Genomic DNA, 19,459 nt, shown 5'->3' with positions numbered 1-19,459 from the left:
AAATATATATAATTTGCAAACACTAAAATATGCAGAGACCAACTCCAACACGGAAAGCAAACCATGTACAGCGAACATTCAGTCAACCGGTCAAAGTCCAAGAATCTGTCTTTCCTTTTGTGCCGTTCGTGGACCGACTTAAAACAAGATTTAACTTCCTCTTTTTTTGTCTTTTCTCGTTGTAATCTTGAAGCAAGAGTTCAACGTCAAAATCGCATCCTCTTGCGAAAGATATCCATAGCATGCGTATTACCTTATTGCTTGATTTCGGACGTACTTAAAATATTCGATTCGAAATATTCATAATTTCGCTTCAGGGTTAAAATTCGAAACATTTTCTATCATTTTCAATGATATAGACATACACGGAGGTTTGACTGCCATTTTTTTTTGTTCGACCAAGTAATTGCTGCTTGTATTGGATGTTTCAATTTAAATGTAAGTTCCCGTGTTTCTTGTCCATGATGTAATTTTATGCGTGCGATGATGAAAATTATCCAAAAAAATCTTAAATTTATTGTATGATAGCCAATTCATGTTTCTTGGTTCATGATGTAATTTTATGCGTACGATGATAAAAATTGTCCAAAAAATCTTAAAATCTATTGTCTGACGGATAATTCAACCATAAATCTTTCAATTGTGTCAATATAGCCCCGAACATTTTGATAATTTGTTAATTTAGTCATAAACCTTTATTATGATTTGTCAAATTAGTCATTTATGTCAATTTTATCATGAAATTATGGACATGGATAGCAGCCGTCCAACATAGCGCGACCAACGTTGACATTGACAAATTTTTCTAATTTTTTTTTGAATTATTTTATTTTTTTTCCTTCCATTTTTTGACTTTATTTTCCTTTTCCCGTGTGGCTGGCGAAGGCGCGCCCATGGGCGGCAGGCAAGTGTCGCCCAAGTGAGGGTGGCCCTCACTTGTGGTTGCTAACCAAGGGAAAAATGAAAGAAGAGAAAAAGAAAACAAAAAGGAAAAAAAAAGGGTAAACAAATATTACAACAATTATGCACATCAGCATTGGTTGGGTTATGTAAGACGGCTAGAGTGCACATCAGCTATTTTCGACTAAAATTGGCTAATGACTACATTGATAAATCGTTAAAAAGTTTAGGACTAAATTAGTAAATCGTAAAAATATTTAAAGGTCTTTGATTAAATTTACACAATTGAAAGGTTTAAAACTAAATTGGCAAGTTGCCAAAATATTTAGAATTAAATTGACATAATTGATAGATTTAGGACTACATTGATCGCCTTACAATTGGTTTAGGACTTTTCAGACAATTATCACGTGTTCGATGTGTCCTTTTGAAATAAGAGAAATTACTAGTGCACTTGAGTTTAGCGCCATTAAGTGAGTTTGATTAGCCTTTTAGATGCATGTAATTTGGTAGGTGTTGTCCACAGTAGTAATTTCCGGCCAAAATTAATTGGAAGAATTACATTGACAAATTGTTAAAATATTTACGATTAAATTTCCATTTGTATAGTAAGCTTAGGACCTTTTCTTTTGTAATTTTCTCAAATATTTCTAATGCCATATTTATGACTTGTGCATTATAGACAAAAAAGGGACGACATATGGTTTGTTGTGATTGGTGGTGGTAGAATAATTGGCCGTGTCTAGCCAACTTCTTGAGCTCGAGAAACTACATCAAGTACAATATTCCCGACATTCCAGCTATTTGAAGAATTGATCATTATGTGTCAAGTACCATGAATTCTCTTATTTCTTTTTGAAACAAAAAAAAAAAATGATAATACCAAACTCATTGTGATTTTTCTTGAGTTATCGAGTCAATAGCTGCCTTTAGAGGTGGGATAAGTTGAGATTAGGGAAATGCCCTTTTGAACGAATCCTAAAAACAGTTGAAATGCTTTCAATGGCCAGAAGGGAGGAGATGAGCTCATCCCCAGTTATATGAAATTGATCTAGACGGACGGGAAAGTTGTGCTACGGAAGTTACCGAATCCGAGTGGGCTCGATTGGTATTCGATGGACGCGTCAATGAATAGAAAGCTCCAAAGCGGCACTTCTCGAGTCCACCCCAAAGTTGTCCCCAAACAGTTGAGATAGCTAAGAAGGGTTTGGGCGGGTCAAGAAACACAAAGTTAATCCGACCCGCCGTCGTCCTTGAGCAGAATTCAGCGCTGATGGGCCTGACTTGTGGCCCATTGGATATTGGGCTTACATCTTGGTGGGGCTTGGCCCAAGTCCAATCCCGAAATCCAAATTACCCATTAACTGGGTTCAATTCCTCCCAAGTCGTCCTCGTCAGATTAGAGCTGTGCATATATACATGTCTGGTACCGCGGTGCGCCTTCCGTTTAGTTAAAGTTGTTAAACTGTGCGATTTGGTGATGCCGCAGCGAAATCAATCCACCTAAATTTTTTGCTGCATGGATTGTATCTTTTTTTTTTTTTTGTTCGAAAGCATAGATTGTATCGACACCCCTCTTTTAATTCAGAATAAAATGTGAAGAGGGTGATTTGTTTGGACAATCCATTCCTCGTCCGCGGTTCCCGTCTTTTGGGGTTGCTGAATCGGACCACGACTGTCGAAGATGCTGCAAGCCCTCGCCTCGGCTTCGCCCGCGCACGTGACCATCCATCTGCCCCGTGCCAGCGCCGCTTCGCTCCCTCTTCGTCGCCCTGCGCCGGCCTTCCCGGTCTCCCAGCCGACGCCGACGTGCCTCCGGCCGCTGTCCATCGTGAGGGGCCGATGCGCGCCGTCTTCATTTCTTGATCTCAAAGGTGGCACAGGGTACTCGCCACCTTTGTCGAATGCATTTATCTGGGCATTGCGATGATGAATCTTACTTGCATTAAGTGGGTTTGCGAGAATTTTCCTTTTCCATGCTTGCAGTAGGGTCTTAGCTAACTTCGCTTGAAGCTATTGATTCGAGGGCGGATAGAGATTTTAAAGAGTTACCCATAAAATCGGAGCGAAAGAATTACCTGCAAAAAATGAAGAAGACAGATTTGAGATAATGATCAAGCGTTGATGATGACTGATGAGGTTCGCAATTGTTTCGTTTTTGCAGAATGAGTGGGTTCATTGATGTGGAGCTCAAGGTCCGTGACTATGAATTGGATCAGTATGGTGTGGTGAACAATGCAGTCTACGCGAGCTACTGTCAACATGGTGATCCTCGGAGTTTCTATGTTATGCATGAATTTTCCTTAAAACATTTGCCTTGCTGATGACATTCTTATACGACAAACGCATTTCCTGCGTCCGGTCCTGCCCCCTTGTGTGGTCGAGATTCTTTTTGGGGAAGGTTGGAATAGGAGGGGATAAGCTCAGTCTCGTACTCATGTCGCCTCATTCGAGTAGCATCTGGCAAAGGCTAGTAAGAGCAATGTGACTACAGGGTTGGTTCTCTTCAAATAGTCGTAATAAGAATAACTTAGGGGGATAATGTTGAAATTTGTGGTTGTGGCTTAATCAGTGATATGCAACAGATTCTAGTGACAAAGATTCGAGTGTTTCACGAAAAGGGAACAAAATGGCTTGGAAGATATTGGTCTAGTTGGATAACAATCTTCTCAAATCTCCATACATTAGTTTGTCAGCTGTGCTGCTATACAAATGGTTCCTGGTTGTGGCTTAATTAGTATGTGCAATAGATTCTAGTGACAAAGATTCGAGTTTTTCTGGGGATTCATATGTCAAAACCAGGAACTATTTGTATGCAATGTCCCACATAGAGCTTTGGGAGCGGTCTTGACTTACTAGTGATAGAAAGGAGAACTCCAGTCCAATTTATAATATTTGCTAGGGTTAGTAATAACCGAAATCTCATACTTCCACAAATCGTTCCTACTTCTCTTTCTAATGTAGCTTCTTTCCTTGGATGGGAATATGCTAATCATAAGACAATAATGACTCGTCTCACAAGGCATTTTTTGGCACCCTGCTTTTGTGGTTCGAAACTCAGAGGTGAAGGTTCTCCTTCTGACGATTTGTCATTTTGGGAAGCTTGAACAGTTCCTTTTATTCGACTAGATTAACAAGTCTGCGCATGATTCAACAACAGAACTAACTATTTTGGTCTTAAATCAGGTCGACACGAGCTTCTGGAAATAATCGGTATAAGTGCTGATGCTGTGGCCAGAAATGGTAATGCACTGGCATTATCAGAGTTGTCGCTCAAATTTCTTGCTCCCCTAAGGGTATGTTTTTCCATTTGTAATTTCTTGCAAAGATACTTCAAAACTAATTTAATGATATTTGGTCATGAATCATGGTATGCCTTGCCTTTCTTTCTTTGGAGTCCTCCTCAACTTTAGATTCATTTATGCAGACTTTACACACTTTTGATTAAAATCAGAGCTGGTATTCGCCCTACCAAATGTTCAACAATTCCTTATGTGGTCCAAAACTATCCTAGATATACATTTAGCACCTATATAGAGTTCAATTTAGTGGCAACAATGACAAGACAATAGAAAGACCAAGATATTTAAGGTCCTTCAGAGTTTGTCCTTGTCTTCTTTCCCCTTTTGCCTTTCATTTCATTTCACTCTTTTTTTTTTTTGAGAAAAATTTAAAATATTATCCTGGGTGCCTCTGCTCTTGACTAGCGTTTCTAGCATATTCATTTAAATGTAGAAGTATTCTCTTTCAATGTGACAATAGTATCACTTTTTGGTAAGGGCTAATGAGAAAGAAAGGGAAATCCAAGGAGATTTCTAAGAAGCAGATGAGGGGTTATAGTCCCAGAGAGGGCACAATCACATAGACTAATCCTCATGTGTACAATGAGAGAATGGAAAAAGGGTTGGTAATTGTTGATGTTGTTAGGGAGACAGATGAACCTACATATGCTGTCTGATGGCAGTAAGGAACTGAAATGCTCCAGGTCCCTTCTATTCAAATAGACACTACAGAACATTTTACTCTGAAAAAGCTATGTCTTCAACACTATATACGACTAAATGAATCTATGCAGACGTGCTTGCTTGCGATTGTAATGTCATTTGATATTCATTAACTAGTTGTTTTGTTGTCCTTTCTTGTGCGACCAGAGTGGGGACAGGTTCGTTGTAAAGGTGAGGGTCTCTAACTCATCGGCTGCTCGCTTATACTTTGATCACTTTATTTTCAGGCTGCCAAACAACGAGGTCTGTTTATCAACTACATCTAACTATTTCATAATGGATCTTGTCTTGGCGCTGAGATATTTTTGTTACATGTTCTACAGCCCATTTTGGAAGCAAAGGCTACGGCTGTTTGGCTTGACAAGAACTATCGTCCTATCCGTATTCCACCAGAAATTAGATCTAAGTTTGTCCAATTCATTCGTCATGAGGAGGCCAACTGATGTGCAGAAGAAGCTGGCGATAGAATACTTGGTTAAAGAACCCTCCCTTTTGCTGAGACCCCTCGTTTGAGCCCAAAACATGAAGATAGACAGAGAAGGGAAAGAAAAAAGCTACTAAAATTACTTTTAGGATAGACATCCACGAGAAAGAATCTTTGAACATGTCAATTGAGCTCTTTCCTGCCACATAAGCAGCTCATAGAGTTCAATTATGTTCGGAGCACATGATCTAGTCCTTCATTCTGAACTCGTGTAGTTGGGCATCTGCGGGAATCTACCAATTATCTATGAAATACGTCTCTCTTACTGTATACAGTATCTGTTCATCAAATGACACATGAGGGAATATCTAACTATCTGCTGTGCATCACTCACAGATAGTACTGATTAACATACATGGAAACTGTCCTTGCACTTGCATCCCTACTTCTCTTCAATGGTATCTTGTCACGTCCAAACACAAGCTCTAACACGATGATTACACTTCTATGCCGAACATTAATCTTATATGCACTGAGGCAGTTAAGCACCTTTAGATGAAATTTGTGTGCTTGCTCAATTCAAGATTCACCAAATGGGAGACTCCAGAGTATGAAGCCTTTCATTTTGTCTGAATTCAAAGACTCAGTTGTTCAAAATGTGTATGTGGATCTGTTTCATAGGTGACTAGAGGAAAGGAGATAAGTGTTTTTTTGTGTACTCATGCATGCTTGTGTATACTGTGCCTAGAAAGATATAGAGAGCAGTTCCACTTCTTCTACGACAGGTAATATCTGGTTAAGTTGTCCTGCATATTGAATATTACGGTTGGTCTGTAAGCTTACACACAGTTTGTCATGTTCTATCTAAGCGTATTGGTAACCCCAGAAAAATGGGAGTTGTTCATTTTTGTGACAACATCCTATGCCGATTTGAAGGGCTTCTTTACCTGGGGAAAGGCTTCCCTGGATGTCAAACTAGCGAATTTGGAGTTCGAAGGTGTAAGCTTCAGTTTCTAATAATTGGGAAGTCAAATTGTTTATCTTTTGTAATGCATACATCGACTATCATTGATTCAAAAGCATAGCATTCGTCGAGTTGGTCTGACTGACTTTCCAATGACCGAAATCATGGCAAAAATTGCAAATTTTTATCATTCTGATTATGCAGTTGCTCTCTTTAGTTACTCTTGGTGCTGAAGAAGCTGCTTAGCAAATCTTGTTTCCTCTCAGCTTCTTTTTCTCCAAATAGATCTGCCAGAACGTCGGGGTAGTCAGCAGTCCCTTAGTAACCATTTCTAATGAATGTGAAGTTCGATTTCTGTAGGTCCGCAATGATAGGGAGAGAATATTGTGCAAGTTCATGAGCACCTTCATGCATGCATTAGCAAAATCAGAAATCATGTCGACAATATGCAGTGACTACGATCGATCTCCGCCCGAATTTTTTTCCCTCTCCCTCTCAGATCACAGGAAGGGTCCACAAACTCGCTGCAAGCTGATTAAATCTTTTGAAAACTTGAAAATTTTCTGCAGTTTCGACGCCTACGCGAAAGTTGGTGCCAAAGGGCTATGCTGGATATGGTCGATCGTTGCACACGTTTATCTTTTGTGGCTAGTAACGTGATGACTCTCCTCTGATGCCTCTACATGAATCAGATACGGAAAACAGAAATAGGTATTTCTCGTGGGTATCACTCCATGTGGAACAGATTGCATTCAGCAGTATTGAGCACCTGGATATGCGTATGGTGATTCCACCTGATGTGCGAAGCGTGTGAGAATAGAGAAACCTGTATAGGTACTCTTAAAGCATGAAGTAACGTCTTCCTTCGTTTAAATTCAATCATCATAGGCAAAGTAGCGTGAAACTTACAATGTCCTTCCGAAACGACAACACATTGCATACAAGATCGTGACGTAGCAAAAAAGCAATTGCGACAACATATCTTTCACCGAGAAGTCTTCGGGTTCGTTTGTTTGAAGAAAAACTATTTTGTGGAAATTATTTTCCGATTGTCCGATGTTTGGATGACAAAAAATTAGTTATTCTACAGAAAACGTTTTCCATGGGCTGAAAACAACAAGTTTAGATCGGGAAAAAATAATTTTTCCATATGACAAGAAAAAAAACTCACTTTCCCTAAATCACCAAACAAATGAAAATTAATAATTTTTCTATTATGAAGTTTCCAGTGAAACAAATGGCATTTTAGTACCTTGGGAATCCACACGGTTTACATCGCTTGAGTTCACGAAACAATAAACCCTTGAGTTCAAGAAACAATCAAAGATTGATGGTGCCAAAGTGCGTATTTTTTTAAAGAAAATTCTGGTTGCTAAACTGTGGTTTTGATGCAAAGCCCAGGTTTTCAAGTTAGTGTAATCAACTCTAGGTTACAGAAATCGAGTCCAGATGTAATTTAACCACAGATTTGCCGTGTGCACACACGGTAATACTCTCGAGTCTGGAGCGGGGTCCCTCTCTTAGTCTTCACTCCTTGACCCCAACTAACTTTTAAATGATCCGCCAAGAACTACATGCGCGCTTTGATTGGTAGTTGAGGGAGAATGGTTTTGAGACATCAACAACGTTTGTCGCGAACCCACGTTACTGTTCCACCGCCTTGGGTTATGATTGGCCGTCTCCACCCTGGTCTACGCAATCCATGGTGGTTCAGGAGCCACCTGATTCAACCTTGGACTGGACTCTGGATTTCGCCAGGAAGAGGAGGCGATGCCAGAGTCGCAAGGATAAGGACAACGACACCGAAGCTTTTTTACGAGCGTCCGATTCTTCTACCATAAATCGCGTTGATCAAACGTGGAGGGAGGGGAACCAAAAAAAGGGATCTTAACAGAGAGAAGAGCGTTGATCATTCGAGAGAGTGCAAGAGAAATGGAAGGGGGAAGCACGAAGAAGAAGATAATGATTGCGATCGACGAGAGCGAGTGCAGCCAACATGCTCTGCAATGGGCTCTCGACAACTTGGGCCACACCATCGCCGCCTCCGAGCTCATCGTCTTCTCAGTCCAGCTTTCATCTGACTACGGCTCCGTTTATGCTGCTACTTTTGGAGCTGCCCGTAAGACTCTCCCTCTCTCTCTCTCTCTCTCTCTCAAATTTGTGCCTTGATCACTGAGTCTCAGTGGATCTATAGAAAACAACCTGCTGAGTTTTCGAAAGCTGTTAAATTTCTCGCAGATCTTGGCGGTTGTTGTTATGTTTAGATTATCTTCACTTGCTAAATATTGTATATACTATCTTGATACTCTGTGCTCCTCGTCTTCTTCTAACTTAATTTGTCTTTAGCTGAGGAAATGCTTATGGTCTTAGATAATCCATTCTGCTGTGCAGCTCCGGACTTGATTAGAAGCCTCGAAGAAAATCGCAAGAAGTTCACTTTAGCCCTACTAGAAAAGGCTAAGGAAATGTGCTCTCAGCTTGGGGTAAGAAAGAGGACCCCGGTTTGATTCGAAATAGTTTGTGAAAAGTCATACTACGAATCCTCATCCATGCATTTGTTTAACACTTTAACAGTGCGAGTGCAGCATGGAAAAGGAAATCATAAGAAATGAAGTTAACAGAAGACTTCACTCGAAACACTTATTGTCTGGTACACAGGACGACTCGTTTTACTTTGAACACTTGTGCACAATGAGCTTAGCTTTCCAATGCTTGCACCAACTCCTAATTTACCAACTTCACACTTTGGCATTTCCTAAATTAAACCCAGGTCATAAGTTCAAAAGTTGGAAGGTAGAGATGACAGAGGAAGTGTGAGACGAATGTTGCTGCTTCTAAAAAGGGATGCATAAGAGTTGTTAGTTTGTGTAGAAGGAAGTTTGCTTATTCCTCCAGCAGGGGAAATCTCCATAAGTAGGAAATCTAAGCACCAACTCTCTCTCTCTCTCTCTCTCTCAATCACATTTGAATCTATGCATTGAATAGTGTTAACACATCTTATATTGGTGTTGACTTTCATGCTCCTCCTTGTCGCTTATACACTCTTCTTCTACTTAGCATTCATCCACATTCCTTTTCAAGATTCATCGCTTGAAGCGAAGTCTGTGAGTGAATACAAATTGGCAATTTATTCATCTTTGTGACGGCATATCATCTCAATCCCTATACGAACTAGGAAGCACTGGGTTCTCGGCTGAACAAGTCGGCGATTGATTATCATTAGCGTTTGTAAATGTTACCATAAATTTGTTCGGTAGAAGTTCTTCCATAATTGCACTAGTCAAATGCTCATCAATCCTAACTGAAGGGATTAACCAAAGCCTACAGAGAACTTTATTTCCTGTCTCTAGCTGTTTCAGCTGAAAGGCATCTCTGTTCCCTTGAAGTGTTCCCCAAATGCGTCTGACATGTGCCCTCCTGCAGTTGAAGTTTGCTAAGTGAATTTGGTCTATTTTGTCTTTGTATAAAAAAGTGCAGCAGGAGAGGACATGATAGAGGAATAAACAAAATGGAAGCAAGTGAACTGTTACACAAATAGCAAAGTGAGTGAAAAATGATGTTAAGATGCCCAAGAGATGAAAGTTAAAGCTACTTAATGTATGGCTAAATAGCAAGCTAAGGATGAGACGCTGCAACATAAAACAATAAAAGAGGTAGGAAGCATGAATCTGACAATAACGTGGCCATCTTACAAATCCCAGAGATCCAACAATGAAGCCTTTCCGTCTTTGAACTTTCCTCTTTACAGCCTGAGTACATCAACTTCACTGATCAATGTCTGGCTACATAAAAACAGCTTGTCTGTCTCAACTGTGGAACAGTTGAAGAGGAATAGATCGACAACTTTCTCTTTATAGTCTAATCCAACGTCATTTGTTAAGATGGACCATTGTCGATTAGTGCAGTTGTTGCAGAATTTGTGCCACAAAGTTGACCAAGTTCATTGCTGTTGCACAGTGATAAAACCAACTGATGATCTGCTCAGCTGACAGGTTGGTCTTTCACTAGTATAGAGAAGCATGTCGAACTTGAATTGTACTGTCCGTTCATCCACTAGAGCATCCTCCCCACTATTCGGAGTACCCTTCAAAAGGATAAAATGATGAGACGACCAGATTGCTAGTAGGGTATCCAATTGAAGTATCGAGTTTGTGAATTTTGAGAGCCGAAGAATATCATAAATGGGAAGATAGTAGGTGTTGAGGGGGAGCGGTGTGGAGGGGGAGTGCAAAGACAGCACCTAAGAGGCTTGTTGACCTCATCCATTGCCTAAGTAGATATGAATGTGCAATTTGTCTGACCAGAGAAAAAGCAAACGTTCCTTCAAAAGTGAATGATGGCCAATGCATTACTAATTTCATGGTGGTAATTGGGCAATTATTATTTGTACAATCAAGATTAGTCATAAGGTTGGGAAGAACATGGAAGTTTAATTTGTGGAGCAAGATGAGCAGTTCACTACCCTGAAAGCAGCATTTTCTTTCAAACAAATTATGAAAAAATTTGGAATCTAAAGCTCATGCCTTCGAGAACGATTTGGACGCTTAGTTCTGTGAGTTTTCTTCTGGGTATGGTTTGTGGAACTATACTAATTCAAAAACCTGTCTAATACGGTAGAATGAATTTTAAAACAGGTTAATGCAGAGACGGTGGCAGCAGTTGGGGATCCTAAAGAGGAAATTTGCAAGGCAGTTGATAAACTCAATATCCAGTTGCTTGTGTTGGGCAGCCATAGCCGTGGAGCCATAAAAAGGTTGGTCGCTTTCTCTGTCTTATAGAGCTCAAGTTAGTTTGAACTGCCAAGTGCCAGAGCCGAGCCTAGCTTACTTTTCCAGTTTGGTTCGGCCGGGAGTGTGCTTTCATATTTTCGATTAACAAACTGAACTGAACTGTGTCACAGCGGTTTGGTTCAGTCTGAACTTTTCTCTAACCATACTGAACGGCAGAACCAAACTGAAGTTTTCCTCTTCTTTCTCTTTTCCCTTTTCACTTTTCGGTTCAGTCTGAACTTTTCTCTAACCATACTGAACAGCAGAACCAAGCTGAAGTTTTCCTCTTCTTTCTCTTTTCCCTTTTGACTTTTCTTGGATATGGAGGCAGTTGTCAATGAGCTTCTAAAGTGACTAAATCAATTGAAATTTAATGGGCAATCCCATGACACGTTTTTCCCTTTTGCTGCAAAAAATTCATAGTTCTAGCCTTTCGCCAAAAACTATTACTAATTTTCACCAATTCTTTAGTCTGTGCAGCAGTGGGTTTTAAGCATTGTTCTACGCCCTCTTAATATGCTAATGTTTTGGACAAGAGAAAAATAAAGAAAAGATAGAAATCCAATCCAGCTTGGAACTGAACTGGACCAGCCCATTCAATGTGATTAAGTTTGGTTTGACACCCTTTAATTAAGTTTGGTTTGCAAAATTGTCTAAGTCTAGATGGTCCTTCAGTTTGGCCACGAAGGTCCAAACCGAGTAGGACCGAACCTATTGTAATAACTTTGTTTATGATGATATGGATAATGCTCAGTTACAGGCGTGCTCTGTCAACTTCATTCTGCATAATTTAGCCTACAAATGACTAACTACTTGTTTAGACTTGGTTAGCTAATCAAATTGTAGATAACATAATATCAGTCACCTTACTATCAGGGCCCTTAAAGCAATGTCTATATCTCGTGTTTCACTCGTAAAAATGAGATATGCTCGAGAATTATTGTGGATCCTGTCGAATTCTTTTACTTGTTTCCCATTCTGGGGTCGCCTGTGAGACCGTCTCCTGCATGCTTATCAATGCTGCTACGCTGTGACAGGGCGTTTCTGGGTAGCGTCAGCAATTATTGTGTTCATAATGCAAAGTGCCCCGTCCTTGTGGTGAAGAAACCAGCTTGACCTGTCAGCATCTACCATCTCCTATCTGAAGCGTAAAGTCAAGAAAGTTCAGCAGCAGCTGGTACCCTGTTGCAAGCAATAACCAATTCGTGCGATTGATGGGGGGGATGGAACTTGTCGTTGCCGAGGCTGTTGCAACAGTTCAACGAACCCCCAGTGTTGTTTCATCACTTCATCACAATGTCAAATATTGATGTCTCCCACCGTGATACATGTTTAAGACTCTGTACTATACTTGCTGTATCAGCCCTCAAATCTTCACGCTTTGTGCATTCTCCAATCTTTTGTACATACGATATGTTGTCGTTCTAGCTCTTTAGCACAAGTAAATGTGCAACGACGGTGCTTGAGATAGCGTTTCATTAATCAATCCCGCCACTCATCGATCGCTAAGGACCCGCATGGTAACGATTCCGATTCTAAAAAGTGATTCTGATTAAAATTTTTTTTTTTATTATGTTCCCTGAATGAGTTTTAGAGAATCAGAATGTATTTGGTATGCACAAATTTTTTGTTCCCGAAAATGATTTCTCTTCTCATTTTTTATCATTTAAGTTAAATAATTACGTAATTACTCTGCGAAATTTTATCCTGTATTTGGAATTAATTGAAGATTAATTTATATTGATTCTCTTATCTAACATATTGCATATTGCATATTGTATATAATATTTTTTTCGTGCTATTCTAACTAATTATTATGCCATAACGAGTCATTTTAAGCTTAAAAAAGGATAGACTATGTTGAGTTACTGTGTGATTTCGGATTAGCTCGGGTCCTCGCAGGCTATATCAAATTGTAACGAAAGAATATCAAATTCGATCTTAGGCACTGTTTGTTTCACGGAAAATATTTTTCCCAGTTTCTAGTGTTTGGGGGGTGGAAAATGAGCGGTCAATAGAAAATATTTTTAAGTCAACAAAAAAACTTCTAAAACTAAGGAAAATGATTTTCTCATTTTGAGAAGCGGAAAACAATTTTCACACTTTTCATTCCTCCTCTCTTTCAGCTATTTTTTTCTTTCTAATTATTTTTTTCTTTCTTTTCATTTTTATTTATTTTTTCAAAATTCAAAAATTTTATTTTTCGGTTGAAATTTATTTTTTAATTTTCTTTATTTTTTCCTTTTTTCGTCTTTTTTTCTTTATTTTTTTTGTATTGATTCTTAGGCGGTCGCCGACCATGGCCATAGCCGGTGGTTGGCTAGGTGAGTCTTGGCTTCACCGGCCTCGATCAAGGCCCGGCCAGGCATCGCCGGCCTTGATCAAGGCCCGGCCCAGAATCGCCGGCCTCGCGCGAGGCTAGGCGAGCCGTCGCCGACCTAGATCGAGGCAAGGGGAGCTGCCGCCAGCCTGGATTGATGCTAGGCCTTCCCAAATTTGGCAAGGCCGGGCCAGCCGCTATCGGCCCCGATAAAGGCCAGGCCTCGCCCGATCTGGTGAGGCCAGGCAAACTGTCGTCAGCCTCGCGGGAGCCCGGGCCAACGGTCGGCGGCCTCGCGCAAGGCTAGGCGTTGCCTGTAGCAGGTCACCGGCCGTCGTCGGGGCCGGCGACACGTAGAAAACTGTAATTGAAAAAAGAGAAAAATATTAAAAAGAAAAAAAGAAAAGAGGAAGGAGAAAAAAGGAAAAAATAAAAAAAATGAAAAAAAAATAAATTATTAAATGAAGTGCATGGAGGAAAATTAAATCCAATTTCCCATCCCAAACAATAGAAAATATTTTCCTGATCTTTTTCATATTTCAACCAAACATAACAAAATGTAGTCATTTTATTGGAAATTGACATTCTGGAAAATATTTTCCAGGAACAACTCATTTTTTGTGAAACAAACAAAGCCTTAGTGTGATTGATGGCATGTTTATGTGTATATGCAATTTGATTCGCTACTAGTCTTTGAAGAAGGTAGATCGAAAACCTTATCGAACAGTCAGGAGAAACCATTTAATTCTACGCACTAGAGAAATCTAAGGTCCAACGCCCTTTTGGCACCGAAGTTGTGTGTCTTCTAAATGTTTTATGCAAATTTCTAATTCATTTTTAAACCTATGAGGTAAGCCAATGCTAAGTATCACGCAGGTAGTTTTTGTCTTTGTCCAAATTTTCTAAAATTAGACTAAGTCTAAAGTACTTAAATTAAGAAATCATGACATTGATAAATTGTATCATAAAACCCTAATGAAGCCCTAAGAGCTTAGAGAAATGTAGTTCGTGTTTAATTCCAAAGGTGTTTATGATTTTCCTTAAAAAGAATAAAATCTATGAAATATAGGGAATCTAGGCCCAAATTTATGAAAATAAGGTCAAACTAGGCTAATCTAAGCTTCTTCTATTTTGATGGATTTTCTGAAATTTTCCTGATTTTTTAGAATTTTTTAGAATTTTTTATAGAATTTTGTCATTTTTAATTTTTTTATTATCTTATATATTTTTCTTTGAAAATGAGAGCTCGTTATGTTTTAGGTCGAGTAAAAAGTGATAAAAGAATTGAAAGGGAAAACCGAGAGATGTGTTCGCTTTTGTGATTTTCAAAAATGATTCTTTTTTCAAAGCCAATTTTGTTTTTGTTTTTGTTTTTGCTCCAAAACCGTTTCCAAGAACATAATCAGAATCAGAATAATTTACGTTACCAAACATAATTCTCATCTTTTTTTGTTCCAAAGAACAGAATCAGAGAATGAGAATCGTTGCCATGCAAACCCTAATAATCCACAACCACAAGTTTCTGTAGATTTTACCCGGGACCCTTTTCCTCTATTGAGCTCTATAATGTTGCAAATAACAGAAACTCTCTTTTTTCTGCATGGTAAAGTACCAACCTTTTGTTCCGACCAAAAAAAAAAAGTAAAAGCTACCAAAATTCTTAAATAATGACACATTTACCTCAACTGTTTTTTGGCAACACAAAAAATTCCAAACTTGTACTGAGTGACACATTTATTCCAAATTTGTACCAGTGTGATATGTTTACCTCAAACTTTGCTTATGAAATAAAAAAAAACCCCATACTTGTAAGCCTGTAGCATTTGTTTTCATAAAAAAAAAACGAGGTAAATATGTCACACGAATAAAAATTTGAGGTTTTTGTGTCAAAAAAAAAAAACTTGGAGTAAATGTGTTACACAAGTACAAATTTAGAATTTTTGTATTATCAAAAATATTTAGGATAAATGTATCACAATATACATAGTTTAGAAATTTTGGTGACTTTTATTTCAAAAAAAAAAAAAAAAGTACCAACCTTTTGCTGGTCCACGAATTAACAGGACATGACTTTCATTTTCGTTTTTCCTTTTTGTGAGAAGGACGTGGGCAAAATAATACAAATGGTCTCCGAACTTTGACCAAATGTGTAATGTAGTCTATTAACTTTTAATTTGATTAATATAGTCCCTAAACTTTAACTAAATATGCATGATCTTTAAACTTTAACCCAATATTCCATATGATCTCTGAACTTTTAATTTGACTAATATTGCCCTTGAACTTTTGGAACATATTCGACTTAATCCCTAGACTTGAATCAATGAAAGGACTATATTGAATATCTTCCTATAGTTCGGTGACTAAGTTGAACATATTTTAAAAATTCATGAAACATATTGGTCCAAGTAAAATTCATGGATCATATTGTACATTGAGTTAAAGTTCTTAGATCATTTGTGTCAAATTAAAAATTTTAAAAATATATTATACATCAGATGAAATTTCAGAATCTATTTGTGTCATTATCACAAGGGCGTGACTTTCATTGGCGAGGCGAGACCCACCACGGTAAAAAGAGAAGCTTTTTTATGACGTGAGAGAGAATCGTTTCTACTAGCTCAATGGGGGCACCGAAAGTTGAGCGGAACTGCTCAGCCGATGACCACAGAGACCCAGAAAAACGTCACATCACATCTTGTGCCAGACCCGAGATTAGTAAGAGCAGCATCCATCTTCCAATTTTAAGAATCGTTGAATGAGATGGCTTGGAAAAACATTCACAGGCAAGAAAACAGAACAGGGATGCACTTGGATCATGATTTACCAGCGACTTGGCTTGATCACTTTACATGTGGTCCAATTTCTTTTTCAATTTATGGGAGAGAGAGAGAGAGAGAGAGAGAGAGAGAGAGAGAGAGAGAGACTTTTTTGCATTGGAATGATGCAAGATTTAGTAAATAATCTGAGCACCTATCCTATAGCTTGATTTTTATGGAAAAATATTACTAGGTGCATTTATAAGCTTTTAAATTTGTGGGTCTCACATGGAACTCACATAATCACTCAACAAAAACTTTGAAAGTGTTTCATTACCATGCTTGTTGTTATAGAATATTGCCAAAAATGTTCTAGTACGAGTATGGTATGAGTAGCTCCGTGCAAGCTTCTACTCGGTTGGAGTTTCGTTAGCTCCTCCAATGGCCAAAGCTTTGTGCTTTACAAGTACGGTTGATCTCATGACACACAGCACGGAAATATTCGCCGTTTTCTATGGTAAATTAGCTAAATATCGAATGAGTGAACGTGTGAGTTGGCCCCGAGTTGGGGCGTCGGGACATCGAGATATCTTATTAAACACAGTGCAAATCCGGAATTCACTGGCCAATCTTGCGGATACTTAAGAAACATATCGTGGCTAGAGCTCGAAACAGAATATCAAACAGTCTATAATGCGGGACTGCGATAAGACCTTCAATTGCTATTATGCAAGATGCGTCATACGATATAAAGTCAGCTTCACTTGATTCAGTATCACACAAAAGCTTTGCTTATATCACAACCATAGGTGAGGTGGATTTGAATTGCTTCAGCGTTCAAGTCACTGCTTAGGCGGAGGTCCCGGAATTGGAATCAAGGTTCTTAAATTGTACTTTAATGCCAGGCAATAAAGTTTGCCTCCTATGGTGCCTTTCCTTTGCCCTTCTTTTAAGAAGTCTTTGCGCATTTTGATGACAGATTTGACCATCAGAACAGAAGCGAGTTTCAAAGATCAAAGGTGTGGCTTTTGAGGTAAGAAACTGGTAGAGAAATGGAGGGAGGAGGGAAAGGGGAGAGCAAGAAGGTGATGGTGGTCATCGACGAGAGCGATTCCAGTTACCATGCCCTTATGTGGGTGCTCAACAATCTCAAGGAATCGATCACGAGTTCTTCGCTGGTGCTTTTCGCCTCGCAGCCACCGCCGACCTGTAGTTTTGGGTTCGGAGCTCCATTCAGTTTGGCTTGCCTATATTTTCAAGGCTTGGCAGGCTCGTTTCTCAGATACATTCCTCTTCAAGTAGTTTTCATTGTTCTGTTGAGAGATTGTGTATGGCTGGAGGCTATCGTTGGTTCTCAATCACTGCGCCTTAAAAAAGAAAAAATTGAAGTTCTGGCCTTGTGTTCCTGAAGTTGATGAACTGTTGATAAACTATGGTTTTACCTGATGAGAATCTTTTGCTTTCTTTTGGAACATGGGACAGCCCCGGAGGTCTTTAGCATGGCACAAGAACGAAGTAAGAAGATTTGCTTGGGAATCTTGAAGAAAGCCGAGGGCATCTGCGCGAGTCGAGGGGTACTGCAAGAGGATGTTTTTCTTCTCAATCTTTTATCATGGTTTTATGGTCAATATTTAGGCAGTTTCAAGAGATGGCAAGTTCATGGTTATCGCTCAATGAACGTATGGCACAAGAAAAGGAGAAAAAGTTCTGGTGATGAATACTTTCCTACAGGTTTAATTTGAGGAAACCTCAGCCTCTAACCTTTCAAAAATATCTAGTGCAAGAGCTTTCAGCCTAGGAAAATATGGGGCATCGCACTACTTCCGGTCAAACTTCAAATCCTGGCGTTACCGGCAAAACCTATCAGTCTTATTGCATCCGCAGATTTGAAACGCATGTCCATGGATCATCTGTTTAGGCTCAAAACATATGGCTTCATACGAAAAGTTCGATCAATTTTTACTGCAAATTCATGATCTAGCTCCTTTTGAAGCCAGCATTCCGATTGCACGATCTTTCGAAACTTGTATTTGAGTCATACCCATGAAACACCAAATTCTGGAAATCTTTTCTAAGGTTGCATTTCGAGAGGTGAATCTCATTGTTTTGACAGGTGAAAGTGGAGACACTCACAGAGGCCGGAGATCCTAGAGTTACCATATGCAATGCAGTGCACAAGAACAACATCAATCTTCTTATACTGGGGCATGAATCTCATGGAATCCTCAAGAGGTTAAATTCCTTTTTCTATTTCAGTCCAGGAAAGTTTGTGCATTGGTGCCATATTGTCACTTTCAATTCCATATCGTTACTCCAGCGTTTCGTTTATCTATCATTTTCTTCTTATAATGTTTAGCTGACGTTTCCCATCCTATCGATAATGACAATTGACGGTGCAGTGCTAGATCATACACCAAAGCATAAAACTTGGTTCTGTTTTGTGAGAATGACGAAGTTAGTCGGTCATTGCAGGGTTTTCTTGGGGACTCTGAGCGATTACCAATTGAATAATGTGAAGTGCCCGATACTTGTGGTGAAGAGACCAGAATAATCGTTCCAAAACTGCTTATATCGGTTTCTGTCAGCTATATGACGACCGGCCAAAGTGTAAGTATTGAAGTCCTCACCACTTGAATAATGTGAAGTGCCCAATACTTGTGGCGAAGAGACCGGAATAGGCGTTCCAAAACTGCTTATATCGGTTTATGTCCGCTATATGATGACCGACCAAATTGTATGTATTTATGTCCTCACTGTGTAAGAATTATCAGATTATCTCATCTGAGCTAAATCTATCAGGTCTGTAAATTCATATTCAGAATTGTCTATAACTAATCACCGTTCAAAAGAATCCAAGTGCGAGAACCCCAGTCATCATCACCATGGTCCGTCGCTCCTTCTATCTTTTTAAACATTGATCGTATTGTCATCTTCTATGCAGAAGAGTGTCTTTCTCTAGTCTATAAAATCTCTTGCAGACCACAGTGAGACGACATGGTTTCTTAGTTAGGACGCGACTCTACATGCGCAGTTGTAGGAAGAGAATAAGATGACACTCGAAAAGCGTTGAGCAAGATTGATTTGCTTCTTCAGTTTATGAGATTGAAAAGGACCATATTAGTCGTTCCTGCAAAGAAAAGCAGAGAGAGCACTGCTTTCGCCAATTTGACGGTTCCAGGAATAGCCTATGCAGTACGAGTGGTTCATCAGAAAAGATCGGTGACATTTCTATTCCTTCCCTCTGCCATCCCATCCAATGCTTTAAGCAACATTGATCGCCAGATGACAGAGAAAAGGAAAGAGGAACAGAGCTTGGAGC

At 39.3% G+C, this 19,459-nt stretch overlaps 3 protein-coding genes across 6 annotated transcripts; all 3 read left to right on the top strand.

Moving 5' to 3' along the window:
• The first annotated feature begins 2,333 nt into the window (after window positions 1–2,333).
• On the top strand, window positions 2,334–5,761 carry LOC115727979 (acyl-acyl carrier protein thioesterase TE3, chloroplastic-like). 2 transcript variants are annotated; one of them, XM_030658304.2, is made up of 6 exons: window positions 2,334–2,423; window positions 2,460–2,784; window positions 3,065–3,165; window positions 4,087–4,196; window positions 5,052–5,147; window positions 5,228–5,709. In XM_030658304.2, the coding sequence occupies exons 2-6, from the start codon at window positions 2,585–2,587 to the stop codon at window positions 5,345–5,347; spliced, it is 627 nt and encodes a 208-aa protein (XP_030514164.1). In that variant the 5' UTR covers window positions 2,334–2,423; window positions 2,460–2,584; the 3' UTR covers window positions 5,348–5,709. The 2 variants fall into 2 exon arrangements, with proteins under 2 accessions (XP_030514164.1, XP_030514171.1); XM_030658311.2 differs by lacking the exon at window positions 5,052–5,147 and having other exon boundaries at window positions 5,228–5,761.
• A 2,334-nt stretch (window positions 5,762–8,095) lies between these two features.
• Window positions 8,096–12,457, top strand: LOC115756944 (universal stress protein A-like protein). The gene is made up of 4 exons (XM_030696939.2): window positions 8,096–8,411; window positions 8,684–8,775; window positions 10,927–11,045; window positions 12,099–12,457. Exons 1-4 carry the CDS (start codon window positions 8,225–8,227, stop codon window positions 12,175–12,177), a joined length of 477 nt encoding a protein of 158 aa, XP_030552799.1. The 5' UTR covers window positions 8,096–8,224; the 3' UTR covers window positions 12,178–12,457.
• Window positions 12,458–16,863: 4,406 nt separating this feature from the next.
• Window positions 16,864–19,014, top strand: LOC115756917 (universal stress protein A-like protein). Of its 3 annotated transcripts, none has more exons than XR_007198752.1 (6): window positions 16,864–17,019; window positions 17,120–17,409; window positions 17,623–17,714; window positions 18,254–18,372; window positions 18,600–18,739; window positions 18,871–19,014. XR_007198752.1 is itself a non-coding variant. In XM_030696914.2 (6 exons), the coding sequence occupies exons 2-5, from the start codon at window positions 17,193–17,195 to the stop codon at window positions 18,689–18,691; spliced, it is 507 nt and encodes a 168-aa protein (XP_030552774.1). In that variant the 5' UTR covers window positions 16,878–17,019; window positions 17,120–17,192; the 3' UTR covers window positions 18,692–18,739; window positions 18,871–19,014. The 3 variants fall into 3 exon arrangements, 2 of the variants coding, with proteins under 2 accessions (XP_048136845.1, XP_030552774.1); XM_030696914.2 differs by having other exon boundaries at window positions 16,878–17,019; window positions 18,613–18,739; XM_048280888.1 differs by lacking the exon at window positions 18,871–19,014 and having other exon boundaries at window positions 16,867–17,019; window positions 18,596–18,718.
• Window positions 19,015–19,459: the final 445 nt, after the last annotated feature.

The sequence above is a fragment of the Rhodamnia argentea genome, chromosome 6, assembly GCF_020921035.1.
Source record: "Rhodamnia argentea isolate NSW1041297 chromosome 6, ASM2092103v1, whole genome shotgun sequence".
Taxonomy (NCBI): Eukaryota; Viridiplantae; Streptophyta; class Magnoliopsida; order Myrtales; family Myrtaceae; genus Rhodamnia; species Rhodamnia argentea.
This window is presented reverse-complemented; position numbering and strand designations above follow the sequence as displayed.